Genomic DNA, 23493 nt, shown 5'->3' on the forward strand with positions numbered 1-23493 from the left:
TGAGGATGAAGCATCCGACTTCAATTTGGAATCATTGGAGATTTTTGATAAAAAGTCATTGTTTGGGAAGATAGCTAGCTGTCAGCCATAATGTGTGTTCCCCCTTTCACAGTGGAGCTATCACTTGGGAGTAGTTGCTCAATTAGGGATGACATTTCCTGACCTTGTCCTGGATGGCTGGTTCTCATAGTCAAATCTGAGTGGAAGTGATGTAAGTCCCTTCTTTATAGAGGCAGTAAAGATGCAGATGTACCTCCACCTTTTCCTTCTTCCTGCTGGCCAGGATAACTATAAAACTGCTGATTCAGAGGGTCTCAGTCCATAGGTGACTGGTTCCATTCCTCTGGGCCCAAGGTAAAGCAGAACATCATGTCGGAAAGATGTGGAGGAAGAAAGTAGCTCTCAGGATATGACAATCAGGAAGCAGAGAACTATATTCTTTATGATGGTCTTTAGTACCTTAAACTGATAATAAGTGTTAAATACATATTTTGCTGATAGAACTAAGATTGAGACTGAAGTGTATAATCACTGTATAGTTTTATAAATTAATTTATCAAAACTGGAGAGAACATGTAAAATGTACAGTAAGCTCACGAATTACTATAAGCATTAATTAAATAAAAACATATTACTTTAGCCAGGCGCCTGTAATCCCCATAGCTCAGGAGGCTGAGGCAGGAGGATCATGGGTTCAAAGCCATCCTCAGCAAAAGTGAGGTGCAAAGCAACTCAGTGAAACCCTATCTCTAAAAAAAATACAAACTAAGGCTTGGGATGTGACTCAGTGATCGAGTGCCCCTGAGTTTAATCCCTGTACCACCCTGCATTCCCCCCCCCCAAAAAAAAAAAACTATGTTACTTTAGATACTGGGGATTGACAGGAGGAAGAAGTTAGTAATTTCAGTATTGCTCACAGTAGGAAACCAATGGATAGTAACCCCAAAAGAGAATTTGGAGTATGTGATACAAATATAGAAAAATTATCTATGGGGCCAGGAGAGACTAGTGTAGACAGGGATAGCAACTAGTCCTTTTTTAAATTTTTTATTTTAACTTGAAACCCACTTAAATATTTATATAATTAATGTAATAAAGTTAAATTGAAAATATAATAACTAAAGTCAAAGGTAGTAAATCATAAAGTGATCTATTTAGTTATATATATAATTAGAGTTAACTAGTCCAGGTGACTTACATTCACAGAAATTTGTAAAATATTCCAAGTTGGTCATATCCCAAGGGTAATTACTCAACAAGAATTTTAATTTATCACATTGTTGATGGTAGTGTTGATGCTTTTATACTTAGGCTGTTGTTTGAATATTGTGGAATAAAGTAAATGAGCAATTTATGGGCAGCATTGAGAATAGTGGGTTTTACCATATGAGAAGGGAAAAACAGATATAAGATCAACGAGTAAATAAAAATCCTGTAAACCAGAATTTGAATTGGAAGCATTAGTATAAATTTATGACGTGTATGTCTATGTACGTGTCTAAATACATATGTGTGAATATAGTTTTCTTAATTGTGTATGCTGAGAATGTCATGAGCATCCTTCACATCGAGATTGGGACTTCTAGAATTAGATCTTCTTTAAAGAAATGATTGGTCCAAGTCTAAGGGGAAAACAACAACAACAACAACAACAGAAAAAACAAGATATGCCTAGAATAAGATATAACCTCAAAAAGTAATGATTCTTCATCAAAGGTGAGTAAGGTTGTATTATAAGGTCCCAGGAGCCAATTTGAATAGACTTATACTGTTCAAAGATGAGATAATTTGGGCTGGGGTTGTGGCTCAGTGGTAGAGCGCTTGTCTTGCATGTGTGAGGCACTAGGTTCAGTTCTCAGCACTGCATATAAATAAATGAACAAAATAAAGGTCTATCAACAAGTAAAAAAATTTTTAAAAAGATGAGATAATTTGAGATAAGAATAACTATATAGGGTTAAAATATATCAAATATGTAAATTTAAATCCATGAATTCATAAATTATTTTTTTAAACTTACTATTTAAAGGATACTAATGAAGTTGGCAAGATCCTCCATAGCCCTCTGAGTTTTTTTTTTTAATAAGAGGGCGGAAAATTTCCGCGGGGGGAGAGTTGACAATATGGCGGAGGCCCATCCCAACTGTCTGACATGTGTTCTGGGACAGGGGCATTTGGTGTGGAATTCAGGGGACCAGGACAAGGATTAGTGGTAGGAGGAATAGGTGTCTTAAAAGGTCTTTGTGTTCCTTTTGAGGGGCCAGGAGAGTAACAGGCCTTAAGGGCAGATAGGGTCGGGTAGACCCCCAGAGGGGGCTCCTCTCCCAGGTTAATCTCCCTCTTCCTCACCAATTGTTCTGCATGGTTCCTGGTGGCCCAATGTCCGAGGGGGGAGTGGGACTGGCTGGGACGCTGGGGCTGGCCGAGACAACTAGACAACTACCACCGGAGCTTAGCTCCCTCTCGAAAACCTCTCCCTCCTTCTCCCCCTCAGCCATCAACCAGGGCACAGCGTGTGTCAAGGTTCCCTTACCTTTTCAGCCTGGACATCCAAGATCTCTAAACCTCGGCTTTTGAGCATGGATCTCAGCACTTTAAGAGCTGGGTCGTTATGCTTAGTGTGAGATTGCCCCCATCTTTTCGGGGAGACCCTTACCTTGGAACTTGCTTGGCTTGGCAGGGAGACCAGTCAAAGCAGGATCTCAGTTTATTGAGAAAACACACACAGCTAATATAATGTACAGGAGCCAATCAGGATAAAGATCAGCAGGTGGGGAGAGTTCACGTGTACACCTATCCTACAACTGTTCAGGAGGGTGGAAAGGTTCTGAGCCTATCCTAGAGGTGGTCCAATCTTTTGTCACACCCACAGCAACACATTCTGGCTGATCGCCAGGTGCCATCTTAGCCACATGTGGCCCCCAGACCGGGAAGCGGGTAGCAAGTTAGGTTTCCTCTTTTCTGATGCAACATGCCCCACATGTTATATCATGCGCTACATTGGTAGGGTATACTCCCTAAATTAGTGATTGGTAGATCTGGTATCCAGTCTTGGCTTGGATATTTTTCTGTTTTTGATTTGAGTTAAGTCATTTTATCCTCCACCTTAAAATGATCCAGGAATAGAGCTTGATGTCTGTACTGTCTACATGGAAGACCTGGTGTGAGAAGAAAATGACTTAATGCATGAAAAAGCCCTTTGTACACTAAATACTTCTGTTTTGATATAAGATAATCCCGTTATAGTTGATGAAAGAACTGTTGATTGGGAAGAATATTCTTTAAAAGAAAAAAAAAGATAGGTCAGTGCTTTTCTGTTTTAATGTTTTTTCTTTTTTTTTTTTAAGGTAGACTCAAAATATATGACATGTCTGTATCTGTTTTTCTTTTTTGTGGTACTATGTAGGGATCACATCTGGGGTTTTGAACATACTAGGCAACTGCTGTACCACTAAGCTATACCTTAAGCCCCCAAATACATAACATGATATTTGCCATTTTTACCAGTTTTAAAAAGGTTCATAGTTCTGTGACATTCACACTGTTGTGCAACCATCTGTTTTCAGAACTTTTTCATCTTCCCCAAATGAAACTCCAAAAATCCCTAAACCCTGGCAATCACCATTTTACTTTCTTTTTCTATGAATTTGACTATTTGCCTTATATACATCATATCAAGTGGGATCATACAATGTTTGTTATTTTGTGACTACCTTATCTCATTTAACATAATGTCCTCAAGATTTATGAGGACATGTTTTAGTATGTGTCAGAATGTCTATCCTTCCCTCCCCCATTCCCTCCCTTTCTTTTTTTTTCCCAATACTTGGGGAGCAAACCCAGGGCCTCAAAAATACTAGGCAAGTGCTCTACCACTAATCTAGATACCCCTAGATCTCCTTTCTTTTTAAGGCTAAATAATATTCCATTATATATATAAAATACATTTTGTTTATTTATTCATCCATTATGCATACTTGATTGAGTTGCTTCCACTTTTTGCTATTATGAATAATGTTACTATGAATGTGGGTGTATAAATATTTGTTTGAGTCTCTGTTTTCACTTTCTGGGGTATTTATCCACAAGTATACTTACTGACATATATATACTTACAGACATATATATAACTGTTTAATCTTTTGAGGAAGCAGTGTATTTTCAAATAATTTTTGCTTATATATTTGAAACATCTCAGCAGCCATATTTGAGGCTCTTTTTACACTGTGATACAGGAGTCTTTTCCAGGAAATTATTTCCCCCACCTCCAAACACTAGTTGGATTTTTAAATCACACTCTTCCAAGAGGCTTAGATTATAAATAAAGAATATGAATCTCAAGAAACAGTTTTGGGATTAAAAAGATTAAGGAATTGTTACAAATAAATCTTATATTGCTTGATGTGTATTTTTTAAAACTGATTTCATTCATCTATTTTTAATTTAATGCTTCCTAAGTCACTGTTCTGTGTGGTCAAGATTCAGTGTTGAATAAATGAAGTTCTAGCCCTTGTAGAGTCTACTTTGAAATGTGTTAGACAGTTGACAAGCAAACAATATATAATGTAATCTCAAATGATGAAAAATAAATGGAAGAAAGGATAGAGAGTGATGGATGGGAAGGATTTTTACTTTATGTGGGACAGTAAATAAGAAAGGTCTCAGAGGGGTTGGCATTTTAGCAAAGACTTGAATACAGTGAGAGCAGGAACCACATGAAGAGTGCATAGAAAAGTTTTCTAGGCAAAGGAAATGTCGTAGAAACAGGGAGTGCTCTATAAGGAGGCAGTTCGGTAACCAAATAGCCTATTTCAGCCAGTCCCCATGTGAGGAAACATGTTGGCTTAATATCACCCATTAGAAAGAAAAGCAGAGGAAAATTAAACCTAAGAAAAGGCCAGGGGTAATTTTTTTGTATATTATGTTAAAAATTTTAGAAAACAGCATGTTCATTTGTGGGGTGGGAGATGTTGGCAAGATATTACTACTGACAAGATATTCCAATAATAATTACCACATAAAAGACATGTCCTCTTCCTGTGAGATGTTATTTTCTTGGTATGTGAACATGTGCAATAAACCCAAAAGTATATTATCTCTGTTCAGATAAGGCAGAAATGAGACAACTGGTAAAGAGAATCTTGATTTCAGGAAGTGATATCTAAAAATCCCATTTAGGGTAAGATATGTAACTCAGTGGTAGAGCACTTGCCTAGTTTGTAAGAGGTTCTAGGTTCAAAATCTCCAGAATTATAATAAATAAATTATTTTAATAGTCAAGATATTTTACTGATATTATATATGACAATAATACAGGTATTATTGGAAGACCACAGAGATCTCCAGTAGAGCTTGCAGATCACCTTTGTTTTGCTGGATGCTGTGCAGTAATGCGAAGTTATGCCAGAAATAACTTTGACTCTCAAGGAAATTATTACCATCACTTTCCAGACTCTACATTCATCTTTTTTGCACATGTTGATAGGATTATTTGGGGGGGTACTAGGGATTAAACCTAAGAGGTGATTTACCATTGAGTCACATCCCCAACCTTTTTTTTTTTTTTTTGAGACAGGTCTTGCTAAGTTACTTAGGACCTCACTAAATTACTAAGGTTGGCCTCAAACGTCATCCTCATCCTCATCCTCCCAAGTCACAGATGTGTGCCACTGTGCCTAGTTATAGGATATTTTAAATCATACCCGAAGCCAGAAGTAAATAATTATCATCTGTAAAAAATGCTGCATTTTAATATAAGACCCTTATCTCTAGAAATGAAATATTAGTTTTAGGAAACTCTTGTTTAAATTTCTGTGTATGTTCTGTTTGCTTTCTGGGTTCTCACACCCATTACCCCAGTTCACCCACAGATTGTTTCACCTGTATTTTTTCTTGGTTCACAGCATTGATAACCACCCATGCAAGATAAAGAGAACTCAGTCATCTTTTCATCCTTTCTTTCTACCACTTGCAAATTTAGTGAGCATTCCTTGTCAGCTCTGTGACAAAGATTTGATATGTATTATCTTAAATTTTCATTATAGATGCCCTAAACAGATGCAAAAATAGGGTTTTAAGATACAGACTGGGGCTGGGGATATAGCTCAGTTGGTAGAGTGCTTGCCTCACATTCACAAGGCCCTGGGTTCAATCCCTAGCACCCCCCCCCAAAAAAAAAAGATGTAGACTTTCATTGCATAAACAAGCCTTAGAATATCTGTTCTAGTCTGATATCTGAATGGTAATAGCCTCTGCCAGTTCTTCTAAAAGGGCATAGCATAGGACGAATGGTGGGGATGAAGAAAAAAATGATTCTAGTTCCAGTATTGCTTATGAGGGTTAGAGTTTTGTCTTTTTTTTTTTTTAAATGTTTTTCCTAAGAGCCTTGATTTCTCTGCAAGAGCATCGTTTAGAGCTAGTTCCACCGGGATCACTGTATACAAGATTCCTTTTTTTTTTTTTTCCCTTTCCCTTCTTATTCCTTCCCCTTTCTTTTGTACTTGGGATTGAATCCAGAACTTTGTGCATACTAGGTAAGCACTCTACCACTGGAACTACCCCCCAACCGAAGTAAAATAAAGAAAAAAATAAATTTTTACTTTATTTTATTCTGAAACAGAATCTCATTAAGTTGCCCAAGTTGGCCCGGAATCTGAGATCTGCCTGGCTCAGCTTCCCAAGTCCCTATGATTACAAGCATGTATTACTGTAGCTGACTATAAAATTCTTTCTAACTGTAGACTTCAGGAGAAATTTAGGAAGAGTCAGGCAACTTAGCAAGACCCTGCTCAAAATAAAAATTAAAAAGTTTTGGGGATATAGCTCAGTGGGCAAATTCTGTAGGTTCAATTTTTAGCATTATGTGTAAAAACAAAAGTCTTCATTTGACATGCCAACAAAGATTCTACAATAGCAGGAACTCTGATGGGCAGAAGATCATGAGAGTAGAGTGCCATTAATAAGCCATTATATAGAGCTTTTATTTCCTTTTCACTGAAAATTTAAAGCAGTGGGTTTTCTTTCTATACATATTTGGTCTCTTTTGGTCTCAATGTGAGAAAAAATTGAATTATCTCCAGTTCCTACGTACTATATTCCTAATTATTAGAACTTGAATAATTCATAGGACCATGCACATGACTATTCCCTTGAATAGTTTGGAATTTCAACTGTCCTAATGAAGACTGCCATGGATGAGAGCATGTTTCTCTTTTCTTTATTTGCTTCTTCTCCATGTGCGGGCTTACTATCAGGTTCACCCAGCATGTTTTCTTATTTTATCTCTCCAGCTCTACCAGTGGAACTCATAATAACCTGTCATGAAGAAATACACCCTTGTTTGTTTGTTTCTTTGTTTTTTATAGTTGTAGATGGACAGCATGCCTTTGTTTGTTTAGTTTTTATGTGGTGCTAAGGATCGGACCCAGTGCCTCACACATGCGAGGCAAGCGCTCTGCCACTGAGCTACAGCCCCAGCCCACACCCTTGTATTTTTAACATTTGCTAGGTCAATGTCAGAAACTTTTGAGTATTTTGGTTTTTAATGGAGTTTATGAGAGGTTTTTTTTTTCCTTCTTTTAAATTCAGTAGCTTAAAATGTATTCATTTTTAATTATTTTTTATTCTAATTTGTTATATATTTTACAATTCATATTATACATATAGAATACATTTTTTTCATATCTCTGGTTCTATACAAAGTATATTTACACCATTAGTGTCTTCATACTTGTACTTCGGGTAATTATGTCCATCTCATTCCACCATCTTTTTTACCCCCATGCCCCCTCCCATCCCCTCCCACACCTTTGCCCTATCTAGAGTTCGTCTGATCTTCCCATGCTCCCCCTCCCAACCCCACTATGAATCAGCCTCCTCATATAAGAGAAAACATTAGGCATTTTGGTTTTTGGGATTGGCTATCCCAATGTTAGGCTTCACTTAGCGTTATATTCTCAACTCCATCCATTTACCTGCAAATGCCATGAGTTTATTTTCTTTTATTGCTGAGTAACATTCCATTGTGTATGTATACCACAGTTTCTCCATCAGCTTTGTTTTGCTCTTCAAATCCTCTGTAAGCACAAGGCCAAACTCAGATTTCTTATCACCTTCTCTTAATCATCCAGAGCTGCCTTTCTGTATTGCTAATTGCCCCTGATTTATTTGGTTAAATATTATATGCCTGCTTCAGAGCTAGTCTAACAAACACCATTACTCTGCTTATAGCTTTTTTTTTTTTCAGCTTTTGAGAAAAATAATTCCTACTCCTTTCAGAGCTGCCTCAGTTTGCAGGGAGATAGCTGCTAGGAGAAGACAACACAATCTTTGATGCTATGCATGACTAGGCCAAGGCCATTCCTGTGCTAGCTGCTATGGGCATCACTGCTCTGGCCCTGACCGCCCCACTAGGTCTCAGTTACCTCTCTGGAAGACCCACCTCCTTCTTAGAGGTGGCCTTTTCTGCCCTTTTCCCATTTCGTCCCTTATTTCAGAAGGATTTTCTTAGATTGTAGGTAAGGATGAAGCATTTTGAGTGTAAGATCTGTAAAACTCGCCCCGTCTTCACAGTACAGCCACATAGATACTTTACTCACAGCTATTTAGGAAATATTCTGCAGCTTTAAATGCCTAGAAACCAAACTTTTCAGAATACCACAACATCTTTAAGATGTGTTTTATCCACGCCAGGCCTGGCAGAAGCCCAGGCCCCTTAAAAGATGGCATTTCTCTTGTAGTAAGCTGCTGCTGTGGCTTTCTAGTGGCAATCAGTATCATTTTATTTAACTCTTCAAACAGCCTGGTGAAGTAGGTAATATTAGCTCTGTTTTGGATATGAAAAAAGCCAGGTCCTTTTAACACTTTTCTGAACTGTAAGAAATAATTCTGTAATAAGTCTTCCGCTTAAGGGTTTTTGCTTTAAGGATCTTGCCTTCAAGTCATACATAATCTTTTTTTTTTTTTAAGAGAGAGAGAATTTTTTAATTTTTATTTTTTCTTTTTTAGTTTTTGGCAGACACAACATCTTTGTATGTGGTGCTGAGGATCAAACCCGGGCCACACACATGCCAGGCGAGTGCGCTACCGCTTGATCCACATCCCCAGCCCCATACATAATCTTTGTAAAACACAAATATGCTTCTCTCTGACTAATCTTTGCTTTGCTCCATTAATTCCCCTGTTGTGTTCTGAACAAAGCCATCCTTAGTAAAGTGTATTCTTTCCTATTATTCAGTTCAAATATTGTATGTCTGACCCAAAGCTAGTCTTTTGGTAGTATGGCATTGGTATGGCATTTGAGATTTTTTGATCTTTCTCCTATGTATGTTCACAACGTACTTGAACCTCTTGGGCCTTAGATGTGTTATTTATCAATATTCATGGTGATAGCTAACATGTTTTCATTCACATACTATGTGCCCACTTGGTGTTCTGAGGTGGATGGTAAGGATTCTAAGATTACTAAGCAGAATACCTATCCTTAGGAAACCTACAATTTAGTGGAAGTATAAATAATTATGCTACAATATTAGTTGATGATAGAGGGAAAGAGTTTCGAAAACTGGGAGTGGGACCAGCTGGAACATGAGTTACGCTACTTATGTATCCTCTGTATTCTACCTTGAATGACCTCTCCTTTTAACTTGAGACACTCCTGCCAGATGGCAATGGATGGATGGGTAGCTGGATGGATGATCCAGCATAAGAAAACTGTCATCCTATCATCAAGGAACATGTATTCTAGATGTGAAAATTCAGAAAGGCACTTGTTGTTTTGCTTTGATTTCAGAAGCTCTCCTTTCAATTAAATCATTTTTGCTTTATTTGAGAGAGCTTCTTTTTAGTACCAAAAGTAAAAATTAGGTGTATACTCATTTTCCATTTCTGGAGTGCAGCTGTATTTGTCTGCTCTGTACATTTTCCCTTTAAATATTTGGGAGGAAAAAAATGAAAAGATCTGATTATAAATTTAATAACCTGAAAGCCAAGCCTGCTTCTGTAACTTACCTGTCCTCAAACTCAGATACCTGCCTAAGCCTTTCATGCCTCATTTTCCTAAACTTCCAGTCTCCCCTTGTGTAAAGTAATGATGATAATAAAAGACCTGTACCTTACATTGTTGGGAAAAAAAAGAAGTCCTTAATTCACTTAAATTGCTTAAGAATGGTTGGCTTATAGTCAGTATTCAGTAACTGAAGAACATTATGATTATTCTTTTAATTATATATGTAGGTAAATAGATAGCTTTTCTCTCTCTCTCTCTCTCTCTCTCTCTCTCTCTCTCTCTCTCTCTCTTCTTTAGTTGAATACAATACCTTTATTTTATTTATTTTTATGTGGTGCTGAGGATAGAACCCAGGGCCTCACATGTTCTAGACGAGCGCTTTACCACTGAGCCACAACTTCAGCCCAGCTTCCCTTTATTTCTATAACAAGACAATAACATTATTTCTAGTATGCAGTTGCACTCTGTACTCATTAACCATCTCCATTCCCTCTCCATCCTCCCCTCTTCTGCACTCCTCCCAGTCTCTGGTAATCATTATTCTACTTCTTTGAAATCAACTTTTTAAGCATCTTCCTATAAGAAAGAATATGTGATATTTGTCTTTCGGTGCCTTACCTATTTCATTTAACATAACACAGTTCCATCCATGTGGCTGCAAATGACAGAATTTCATTCTTTTTTGTGGGGGGAGGATTGAACTCAGAGACCACTTGCCACTGAGCCACATCTCCAGCCCTAATTTGTATTTTATTTAGAGACAGGGTCTCACTGAGTTGTTTAGCACCTTGCTTTTTGCTGAGACTGACTTTGAACTCTCAATTCTCCTGCCTCAGCCTCCCGAGCCACAGAGATTACAGGCATGCGCCACGATTCCCTGCCAGAATTTCATTCTTTTTACGACCCAGTCATTTTCCATTGTGCTTATACACCATATTTTCTTTATTCATCTGGTAGTAGATACCTAGGTTAATTCCATATCTTAGCTATTATGAACAGTGCTGTAGTAACATGTAAATGCAAATGACTCTGACATACTATTTTCAGTTCCTTTGAATACATACCCAGTAATGGGCTTGCTGGATCATATGTTTAATTCTATTATAGTTTTCTGAGGAACCTCCATTCTGTTTTCCACAGTGGCTTTACTAATCTACATACATACCACAATTTTTTTTTTTTCTTTCTTGGTACTAGTTCTAACTGGGGAATGGCAGCCACCATTCTACTATCTATGAATGACTACTCTAGGGGAACGACATGTAAGTGGTACAAAAATCTTAACAGTATTTGTCTTTTTGTGACTGACTTTTTTCACTTAACATAATATCCTCAGGGTTTATCCAAGCAGAATCACCTTCCTTTTTAAAGACTGAATAACATGCCATTATATGTATATACCACATTTGCTCATCATTCTCTGTTGAGGGGTACTTGGGTTGTTTCTACTTTTTAGCTTCTACTATGAACATGGATGTACTGATGCCTCTTCAACTTCCTGCTAATAAAGTCAACCAACTGTTCACAGAGATTCCAATTTTTCCACATTTTCACCAAACCTTTCATGTGTTTATAGTAGCCATCCTAATGGGTATGAAGTGGTATCTTGTTTGACCCAGGGCACTTAACCCCTGAGCCGCATTCCCAGCCCTATTGTTATATTTTATTTAGAGACAGGATCTCCCTGAGTTGCTTTAGGGCCTTACTAAGTGCCACAGTCTGGCTGGGCACAAATCACGAGCCACTCAAGCAGGAACAAACTTTATTTCCGAACAAAGTTTATTTCCGAACTCCCGCGATAGCCACCCATGCGGCCCTCCTAGGCACACCACACACCAACCGGAACTCTCTCCACCAGAACTTCACAAACCAACGCGAATTCCCCAGGAATCCCTGCAAGAACTCCAAAGTAGTGGGTGCCCAAGGTGGACAGCAGGGGTCTATATACAATTGAATACACAGCCTGTTTCAATCCAGCATCATCTTAATGGCTCGCCTCTCAACCATTACTTCTGGCAAAATGCCAGGGGCCATTCCAGCTTGGCTGTGGCTCTCAACATCTCCCCCCTTCTGTTTAATTAAACAACAAGCATGTGGCTTGGGAACCGTGCCTGTCTTAGGTTGTCTAATACTACATGTGGTCCTTACCTGTCATCGGATAAGCTGACCTCAAGGCGTCAGCCTCCTGTCTTAGGTTGGTATAATTGCAATTGGATCTTACCCGTCATTAGACTACCGGTCCAGCATACAGCCATACTTGTGGATAGGCCTTTGCACCAGTGGGGGGGTGAGGTTCTTTGCCTCACCTCTGTTGGCCTCCAGATTTGGCCTTTGTACCAGTGGGGGGTGAGGTTCTTTGCCTCACCTCTGTTGGCCCCCAAATTTGGCCTTTGCACCAGTTGGGGGGGGTGAATTTGGATCTGATGGACCTTTTAGGATATCAAATAAAGGTCCCAACTCTCCTGTTGGTATACCTAGATAAGGCCTTATCCAATTTATGTCTCCTAATAACTTTTGAAAGTCGTTAAGAAATTTGAGTTGATCTACTCGTATTTGAATTTTTGGTGGACTGACCATGGTTGAGGATAATAGAACTCCTAAATAATTAATTGGAAAATTTAGTTGTACTTTATCTATTGCTATCTCTAGATTATAATTTTTTAATAAGTTTGTTAAGTGTGGCATAACATTCTAGCAATGTGTTTTTATCTTTGTGTGCTAATAATACATCATCCATATAGTGAAATATTTGTAGTTCAGGATTTTGATTTCTAAGTGGCTGGATTGCTTTGTTAACATAAATTTGACACATAGTTGGGCTGTTAGCCATCCCTTTAGGGGAGTACTTTCCATTCATATCTCTGATCAGGACCTTCATGATTCATTGCAGGGATAGTAAATGCAAAACGTGGACTATCCTCAGGATGAATTGAAATTGAAAAAAACAATCTTTAATATTTATAGCTAAAACATACCAGGTTTTTGGCAAAGCAGACAATTGGGGAATCCCTGATTGAGCAGGTCTCATAATAACCATCTCTTTATTAATGGCTCTTAAATCTTGCAATAATCTCCATTTACCAGATTTTTTTTTTATAATAAAAATGGGAGTATTATTGGGAGATACGGAAGGTTGTATATGTCCCTCCGCTAATTGTTGTTTGACCAGGTCATGGGCTGCTTGTATCTTTTCTTTAGTCAGGGGCCACTGAGGAACCCATACTGGCCTTTCTGATTTCCAAGTAATTTTTATTGTATCAGTGACCCCTCCTGAAAACCCAATCCATGTCTGTCTGTTCCTTGATCTATTTGTGTTGGTGCTGCTATACCTTGTTCTTGTTCTCCTAATCTTTTTCCTTTCCTAAAACCTTGTCTAGCCCTAATAGTGGGCGCTTTTGGATTGATGTTATTTGTTAATGTCAAACTTAATTGATCTAGGACATCTCATCCCCATAAATTTATAGGAAGATGATCCAATACATATGGCTGTATAGGTCCTTCACATCCTTCAGGATCCTTCCAATCTAATACCATTGCACTTCTATGGGGATTAGTTGCCACTCCTAGGCCTCGAATCCTTTGAGTGGCTTGTTGTAACATCCAGTGTTTTGGCCATTCTTGACGAGAGATGATGCTAAGGTCTGCACCTGTATCCAGTAGCCCATTAAATTCATGTCCTTGAATATTTAGTTTTAGCATGGGGCGAGAATCTAAATTTAAAGAAAGCATAGCCCAATCTATACCTGTGGAGCCTAATCCCCTGGAACCTCTTTCTATAGTACGGTTGGAAAATGTATCATGTAGGCTGGGTATTATTAATAACTGTGCTATTCTATCTCCTGGGAAATTACTGATATACATCCCTTGGAGAACAGGCTATAATTTTTATTTCACCTTCATAATCGGGATCAATTACCCCAGGACTTATCATAAGTCCTTTTAGTGAAGAAGAACTGCGTCCCAATAATAAGCCTACTGTTCCTTTGGGAAGAGGTCCTTTTACCCCTGTGGGAGTGATTTGAACTCCCATCTCTGAAGTTAGTACTGCTTTGGCGGAGGCGCAGATGTCCAGCCCTGCGCTCCCTCTGGTTTGTCTGATGAGAGATCTAATGGATAATGTGTCCTGGGCACTACCCTGATGGTGTTGCTGGGTTCCTCCAATGCCCCGTATATTTGTGGTCGTGGCCCCGGAGCATTGGGCCCCCCGGTCTGTTTTTTGGCAATGGAGCCCAATGCCTTTCTCCATGATATCCTAGGTAAACACCTGGTCCTTGTCCGTTTTTTGATAACAGAGTACCTTCTATGGTGGTTTGAGAATGGCATTCATTAGCCCAATGTCTCCCTCTATGGCATCATGGGCAAATACCCGGTATTCTACCCCTTTGATACTTAGTTTTGTTAAACCCTTCTCCTATGGGGCAACTCCTTTTAAAATGTCCTGTTTGTTCACAATTGTAGCATGTTTTTGGCCTGGCATCTAAAGCCTGTTGTACCTCAGCTGCCAAGACTTGCCCTTATTCATTAATGTCTCTACATAATTTAATATATGTGTTTAAATCTTCATGTTTCCATGGTCTAATGGCCTCCTTGCACCATCAATTTGCTTGCTCAAAGGCTAGCTGTTAATTAATGGCATTGCCTGTTCTGTATCCCCAAAAACTCTGGTAGCTGTGTGAATAAGCCTATCTACAAATTCAGCGTAAGGTTCATTAGCTCCTTGTATTACCTTAGATAACTGACCTTGTAAATCTCCATGTCCTTGTAAAGTCTTCCATGTCCTAACCGCATCTGCAGCAATTTGTGAGTATATGGCAGGATCATATGCAATTTGTTGCTGCTGACCCTCATAAGGTCCCTTTCCTAACAACATATCTAGATTTCTTTGAGGATAACCGGCTGCTGCTTTCACCTAGCTGTCTCTGTGCAAAATTCCTCATTGGCAACCTTCCATAACAGGTATTGTCCTCCATTTAGCACAGCTTTACACATGCTAGCCCAATCTGCTGGCGTCATGTCCAAGTTGGTAATGGATTCGACCATGCTTACAGTGAAGGGTGCTTGGGGACCATAGGTTGTTACAGCCTCTTTTAACTGCTTCACTGTTTTCTAAAGCACGGTGAATTCGTTGGCCTCCTGTCTGCTCAAATACAGGGCATGCTAATCTTTGAAGTCCTGTCTCAGGATCCCATCTATCAACTACGGGGGTCGGGGGCCCCCAAGCATATGTTGTCTCCATAGGTGGAGCTGTTGGTTGGACACTTACGCCCTCTGGTGATAGAAAGGTGTTAGTAGCAGTCTCCTGTTGTAACTTTTCCCCTGATATTCCTTCCTCCTTTAAATTTTCTTCCTCTGTCTGACTAGCTCGAGAGACCTTCTCTTTTACTTGATCTAAAATGTCTTCTACCATAGTCTGAACTGAAGGCTTTGGACTAGGCAAACAAAATCGTATGATCATCCACAATGACAATGTGCCAACTGGCAGAGTTCCTGGGTTTTTCTTTTCCCTCTCCCTTAAATCTTCACCATGATGGTCCCATTGTGATATATTCAACAACTCCTTAAAAAGCCATGGGCTGCATTTTTGTATTTATCAACGTATGCCCTAACTGTTCTTGATTTTACTGGTGTGCCTCCTTCCTCTAACAATTTACTTAACAATCATTTGGTTTGTTTTTTGCTAATTTCTGACCCCATATTTCTGCTACAAGGATTAAAGCAACTCAACAAGATAATACAAAACAAAACCGAAACAGAATGAAACAAAAACGGAACAAAAAAATCATTGTATCAGTTTTTCTATTTTCTTGATATGTGTAGCCATGGTTTATCTCTATCTCTTCCTCAGGGCCAAACAACTTCAAACCCTGAGACAACCATTTTTCCCAGTTTGCCTGAGAAAGTTCTAGGGACAGGCAACTTGAAACAAAAACAAATCAAAAAAAGAACACATTGTTTTTTGAAACCGTCACCCATTCTCTCGCCTTCCCTCAGGGACGAGCAATTTCACTTACCTCCAAGCTTCAGGCGTTCCCGGATGGGCCACCAAATGCCGCAGTCTGGCTGGGCACAAATCACGAGCCACTCAAGCAGGAACAAACTTTATTTCCGAACTCCCGCAAAAGCCACCCACGCGGCCCTCCTAGGCACACCACTCATCAACCGGAACTCCCTCCACCAGAACTTCACCAACGCGAATTCCCCAGGAATCCCTGCGAGAACTCCAAAGTAGCGGGGCCCCCAAGGCAGACAGCAGGGGTCTATATACAATTGAATACACAGCCTGTTTCAATCCAGCATCATCTTAATGGCTCGCCTCTCAACCATTACTTCTGGCAAAATGCCAGGGGCCATTCCAACTTGGCTGTGGCTCTCAACAACTAAGTTGCTGAGGCTGGCTTTGAACTCAGGATCCTCTGATCCTCTTGCCTCAACCTCCCGAGCTGCTGGAATTATAGGAGTGCACCACTGCAGCCTCATTTGGTTTTGACTTACATTTCACTGATTATTAGTCATGTTGAGCATCTTTTCAGGTTATGGCCATTCATAGATAATCTTTGTAGAAATAACTTCTTTTTCTAATTTTGAATGGAGTTGTTTATGTTGAATTTTAGGAGTACTCTATTCTGGACATTCATCATACATGTAATAACATGTATGATTTACATACATTTTCTCTCATTTTTCTGTTTAAAATAAGATTGATAATAAGTTTGAAACCTCTTTCCAGTTCCATGATTCTGACTTCCCTGCCTTAGTAAATATGTGTGGTGGAATACAATTTAGCCTTTCCTTAATGAATTGCCACTATCATAAATATTGTTATTCTATGCCATTTTAGGGTTTTCTGTGCAGGGTAGAGGTCATGTCTCTCTATGTTAGAATGCCCCAGAGAGATTAGTCTAGTTGTGGCATTCTAGACTTCCCTTTCAGTCTCATCTTTTTGAAGATGGCCTTCAAAAGGTAAGGGTTTATTGCTGACAGCTTCTGCTTGCTGTTCATGGTCTCTTTTTGTCTTGTTGGACCTGAACCATACCTAAGGATAGAACTTCTGAAGGTTTACAGAGAAACAAAATAATCCTAGCTCTTTCACAAAACATCTGTGTGCCCTTAAGCAATTTACTTTCCTCTCAGCTTCATCAGTAAAAAAAAGTTATCAGGAGAATGAAATGAGTTAATATGTATGGAAGCTTTTAGACCAGAGTGACACAGTAAACCTCAATAAGGAGTTGTTAAGTTAGCTAAAACATGCTTGTCATATTGAAACTGGAGTTTCTCTACTACTTTTGGCAGGAGGGGTCTGTGTAAGCCACAGGCCTCTATAGCCCAAAAAACCCACTTTAGTGTTAGTAGCTAATCAAGGCAGGGGATACCTGCCAGCATCAACTCCGATGGTCACAGTGGGCAAAGCCAGAGAGTAACACTTTGTAGTTCTTAATGCCAGACTATGCCCTCCAGTGTTGAAGTAGACCTTAGTTGCTCACCACCAATTTCTTCTTTCACTGTTTTTGTCTCTCTAAATACACAGACAACAGAAGGGACGAGTAAAAGGAGTAAGATTTATTGAAATTGGAAGAATAGAGAACTCTTGACAGGATGAAAGGGGACCTGATTGCAGGTTACTACTTGAGTGTGCTAGTGTAAGGCTTTCTATAGCTCTTAGGTCAGCTATTGGTTCCAAATTTATGCTAATCAGGTCTTGGAAAGTACTAATGCTATTGATTGGCCCTTGAGTCTGAGCTTTCAGGTCTGCCTCTTCTGTTTTCTTTCCACTCAGGGAAACAGAAAGTTGAGGTCTGTGGATCATGGATGCTTGGTCTTCTGGGCTACCATGTTTTGTGGACCAGGAATCCGCACTGGCCCAGACCAAGTTGCTGCTGTGTGACACATCAGAGTGTTTTGGCTCACCTCTGTTCTGGCTAGCTGGGCCTAAGGCCTGCACTGGCACAATGAGCTCTGCACAGCCACAGCCCATGCTTGCCACCCCATACTCCAGCCCACCAGGTCTGTTGCTCCAGGACAAGGGCTTGGCTTCATTATGAGAAGAATATAGGAAGTCATTTTCTTTTAACTTTGGTTTTTGGGTTTCCGTTTTTAATATAGTTTTATTTCTAACTCGTCTGGCAATGTGAGATTTAGCTACAAGTGACCATCCTACTTTGCTTGGTCACAACTGGGCTACACATGTGCTGGCTTCCCATCTGATTTGTATGCCTTTTCACTCACATTCATTCTAGTTTGAATGATACATTCATTATACGGTGACCTTAGATTTCACACAAGTGAAAACTAACAAACTGTAGTTTTGAATTATGAATTACTTTTAATATTTGCATTTGCTCCACATTCTTATCCTATGCATAATAATCAGACAAAGGGGAAATATGTTTAAAATACAAGGTCCAAGTGCCTCAATCCTATGGGGTATTTCTTGTTTGTCTTTTACCACTTAATATATAAAATAGTATAATAAATTCTTTCGCTTTCTTGCTGTACAGTTCTTTTGAAATGCACTGTAATGTCTCATCCCATAGCCATTCAGATTTCCCATAATATACACTGAAGCAAAATGTAGGGGGGATTGTATTCCCATAGATAGGCAGGTAAGTTTCAATAGGAAATTTATTCATAAATGATTTAGTGGAGTTAATTACCATACTGCTACTTTACATTATCTACATCTAGTTACTCAGAAGTTTCCTGGTCTTTTCCTGAATACTATAAGTAGAGGTCTACATACTTAGGTACATAAATTTATACATACACAAGTGTTCATACACACACACACACACACACACACACATATCTGTGTGCATGTGTATAATAGAATACAAATGTTAATAATGATTTTTTTAAATGTGAATTTCCCCTACCCCCATACTGGGATTTAACCTCAGGGGCACTATACCATTGAGTTGTACCCCCAGCCCTTTAAAAAAATGTTTGTTGATTTTTGAGACAGTATCTCCCTAAGTTGCTGAAGCTGGCCTCAAACTTGAAATCCTCCTGCTTTGGGCTCCCAAGTTGCATTTTAGTAAAATGCCCAATTACACAGTCATGCACCATCTTACCCAGCTTAAATGTGTATTCTTTAGGTTATGCTATATCAATAATGAGGATCACAATACATTTCAAGAATCTGGACACCATTCTGTTTTCCAGTCATTATTTGTATTTATTTGTTAACAACTTGTTAAAATACTTTGTTTTCATTTTGAGTCTGGATTAGCTGCCTGCTTGCTGATTTATTTTCCCAACAGTTTCAATAATAGATTTTAAGTTATTTTTATTCTTCTTAAATCATTATCCCTTTGAGTCAGATAAATTTTATATAGCCAGATGGTATAAAGGTTTAGGTGTGTTCTTGTTAACCCTGTGTCCTCTCTTAAAGAGTTTCTTCTCTTTCAGCATGTATCCCCTGCTAGCAGCTCTGAGAGTTGAGATTCCGTGATTCAGAATTCAATCTGTAATTGCTAAAATTATCTCTTGCTTAGATGCCCTATCCATGCTAATCACAATATCAGATAATAGTAGTATTTTTATTTTCAGGCTTTATGAGGAGTATAGGTTAAAATTTTTTTTTCTTATATGTCACTCCATTTATAATAGCTTCTCTCAAAATTAAACTCTACTTAGCTGAAACATGTTTAGCTTTGTCCACCTTTACTTCCCCCTCTTTTAGTAAAATGCCCAATTACACAGATGAAAGATCAATTTAAGCAATTTTATCTTAAAGTAGAAAAACAACAAACCAATCTTTTAATTATCCATTTTTGTATGTCTAGTACTGGTATTGACCTATTAAGTGTTTGTAAGTTTCCTAGAATGTTAGATTATGATTACTGGTGATTGCTTCTAAGCATTTTTATAAAAATTAAAAAATACTTTTCCCTGCATTTTCAAATACTCTTCCTATATAACTGTAATTTAAATTGGTCTGATATGTTTCTTGTTTGCTCTCTTAGAAAGTACCTATTGATACATTTTATGGCTCAAAATTGTAGCTAGCACAGTCATAATTCAAGGTTAATGGTTCCTTTACATTTTCTGAAAATTTTATGTGTGAACTTGACAGCATATCATTATTTGCAATAAAAGCAGTTTTCAGTAAACTTGCCTTGTTTCTGTGTGACTTTAGATACATTTGAAAAAATAAATTAAATTATTTTTGTTTCATATCAAGAAATGGATGAAAAGAGGCTGCTGGATCCAGGGTTGAAAGTGCATAAAGGCCATTGGGATTATACTCTGAAGAACCAGCAGATGGAATGCCTGAGTGACTGAAGAAAATGGGTGCTAATGCATCTAACTATCCTCACTCGTGCTCCCCGAGGGTAGGGGGAAACTCACAGGCCCAGCAGACTTTTATAGGTAAATTTTAGTTTTTCTAACTATATTTTCCTTTGCAACTATAAGTAGAATTGTGTTTTCAGTGGTCTTTGTGGATAAAAAGAGAATTGAGGTATGGGAACGTTATTGTAGATCATAATTCTACAGCATTTAGATTCCCCCAAACATATTAATCTGATTTGTGTGAGTTTTATTATAAATAATCTGCTTATAGCGCAACTGACCTTTTCTTTGGTTATCTTAACCAAAATTGCCAATTACTTACCTAGACAAACTAGTAATCTCCATTTGTGTGTCCTGGTCTATTTACTTTCCCTATTCAAGTGCAGCCTTAGTGTAGTTAAGAAAAAGAAGTATTTCGCAATATATACAAGTGATATTCTTAATTTACAGTTCTACCTATGTTTCATTTCCTAAAAATTCATAATTAAGATCCATGATATCAGCCTTTGATTGCCAGAGAAGCAAAGGCATTTTTAAAAAATTTGGACTGATTCATTCTATTTGTCTCTATTTCTTTTTAATATAAAAATTATTATAATTTTAATATAAAAATTGTTTGAAATTTTTATGTTCCCTTATAAAAATAAAAGATTTATTTGAGTGGTCCAGAAGTGTCTATAACATTTTTGAGCATTCAAACAGGTTATGTGAAAATGAATGTTAAAATAAAAAGAAACAAATTATCATGTATTTAATTTTCTTCTTAGGGACATCATCCTATTCTCAACAAGGCTATGGTTGTGAATCAAAATTGTATAGCCTTGAACATGGCCATGAGAAACCACAAGACAAAAAAAAGAGAACCTCTGGCCTTGCCACCCTCAAAAAGAAGTTTATTAAGCGTCGAAAATCTAATAGGTCTGCTGATCATGCCAAGCAGATGCGAGAACTCCTCTCTGGATGGGATGTTAGAGATGTCAATGCATTAGTGGAGGAATATGAGGGAACTTCAGCCTTAAAGGAGCTTTCTCTACAAGCCAGTTTGGCTAGACCAGAAGCCCGGACATTGCAGAAAGATATGGCTGATCTTTATGAGTACAAGTATTGTACTGATGTAGACTTAATATTTCAAGAAACTTGTTTTCCTGTTCATCGTGCCATTTTGGCAGCAAGGTGTCCATTTTTTAAAACACTGCTTTCTTCCTCACCCGAGTATGGGGCAGAGATAATCATGGACATCAATACAGCTGGTATTGATATGCCCATGTTTTCTGCTTTGTTACACTACCTTTATACGGGTGAGTTTGGAATGGAGGACTCGAGGTTTCAAAACGTTGATATCCTTGTTCAGCTTAGTGAAGAATTTGGAACACCGAATTCCCTTGATGTAGATATGCGTGGACTTTTTGATTACATGTGTTATTATGATGTCGTCCTGAGTTTTTCTTCAGACTCTGAGTTGGTTGAAGCTTTTGGAGGAAATCAGAACTGCTTGGATGAAGAGCTCAAAGCCCACAAGGCTATTATTTCTGCACGGTCCCCATTTTTTCGAAATTTATTACAAAGGAGGATACGGACTGGAGAAGAAATCACAGACCGAACTTTGAGGACTCCCACAAGAATTATATTAGACGAGTCCATTATACCAAAAAAATATGCTAAAGTAATACTACACTGTATGTACACTGATGTGGTTGACCTCTCCGTTTTGCACTGTAGCCCCTCTGTGGGGAGTCTAAGTGAAGTTCAGGCTCTCGTTGCAGGGAAGCCAAACATGACCAGGGCAGAAGAAGCCATGGAACTTTACCACATAGCACTATTCTTGGAATTTAACATGCTTGCACAAGGTATGAAATCCTGATTTTTAATTTTTATTTCTAAAATTACTTCCAAATTGTACATACAACTAATTTCTTTCTATGGTTTCAATGTTTGGTATGTTCAGGGTCAGTTTTGAGCCTACAATTATGACATCAGTGACAGATGAAGGGTCAGTAATAATGTGGTTCTTTATTTAATATTAAAATCAGGCATTCAGTAATAGTGACTAAGAGCATTTGATGCGATTTGAGGCTCTTTCTTTCCTAATGTAATATTTAGGAATATGTAATTTAGATTTAGGAATATGTAATTACCCACCTGTACTCTGTCTGGTATTTATATTTTTTTTGCTTTCTTGATCCTTAAAATTTGGAATTAGAATAAGTTCATTACAAAATGAAAACAACAACATTTGGATATAAATTTATTTGAATCAATTGGGGTTTCTATTTTAAATTTTCAAATATTTAGTATCTTATTTTTAGGCTTAATTTGTATATAAAACAACAGCCTATAACACAGAACTGAACTCATTTGCCTTTTTCAGTTACTTTTAAACTAAAAAATTTAAATTAGAAGAGTACTTTTTATGTTGTAAGCGAATGGAAACATGAAAGTTAAATTAAAAGAAATATATTGGAGCTGGGGGTGTAGCTTGGTGATAGAGCATGTGCTTTAGCATGCTCAGTACTTTATGTATGATCCACAGCACCAAGAGGAAAAAGTAAGGGGGCTGCGGTTGTGGCTCAGCAGTAGAATGCTCACCTAGCACGTGGGAGGCCCTGGGTTCGATCCTCAGCACCACATTAAAATAAAGATATTGTGTTCAACTACAACTAAAAAATAAATATTTAAAAAGAAGGAGATGAACAAAGTATGTATCTGTTGGTAAATGTTAGAATCCTAACTTTTCAGAGATGGAAAGAGATCTTCAGTGCTGGGTACAGTGGTGCACACCTGTATTCCAGCATTGCAGGAAGCTCAAGCAGGATTGCAGATTTGAGGACAGCCTGGGCAACTTGACCAGTGAAACCTTGTATCAAAGTTTTAATAAAGGCCTGGGGATGTAGCTCATTGGTAGAGTACCAGATGTTTAATCCCCTGTACTGCAGGTTGGGGGTGGAGAGGCTTTTTATGGGAGAGCAAAAGGAGTTTACCAACTTATGCAAAGAGAGAGTACACACTTAGCATGTTCAAGACCCCTAGGTTTCATTTCCAACACCCCAAAAAAGGGAAAGAAGGGAATACATATGAATCAATGAATAGGGCTTTAAGAAATTAAAAAATAAAAGTCCCAGTTAAATAACAAGGCCAGTCATAAGATGGGAAGAATAGTTCAGAAGGCACCAATAAAAATAAATACAAAAATGCTATGG

At 38.3% G+C, this 23493-nt stretch overlaps 1 protein-coding gene across 1 annotated transcript in view; it reads left to right on the forward strand.

The window, feature by feature from the left end:
* Btbd7 (BTB domain containing 7) overlaps positions 1-23493 on the forward strand; it is a 112913-nt gene that overhangs the window by 29891 nt on the left and 59529 nt on the right. The window contains exons 2-3 of the mRNA XM_077799820.1: positions 20187-20374; positions 21064-22143. Coding sequence (XP_077655946.1) covers positions 20293-20374; positions 21064-22143 — 1162 coding nt within the window. The 5' untranslated portion in view covers positions 20187-20292. The remainder of the gene's footprint in view (positions 1-20186; positions 20375-21063; positions 22144-23493) is intronic.

The sequence above is a fragment of the Urocitellus parryii genome, chromosome 6 (assembly GCF_045843805.1).
Source record: "Urocitellus parryii isolate mUroPar1 chromosome 6, mUroPar1.hap1, whole genome shotgun sequence".
NCBI lineage: Eukaryota > Metazoa > Chordata > Mammalia > Rodentia > Sciuridae > Urocitellus > Urocitellus parryii.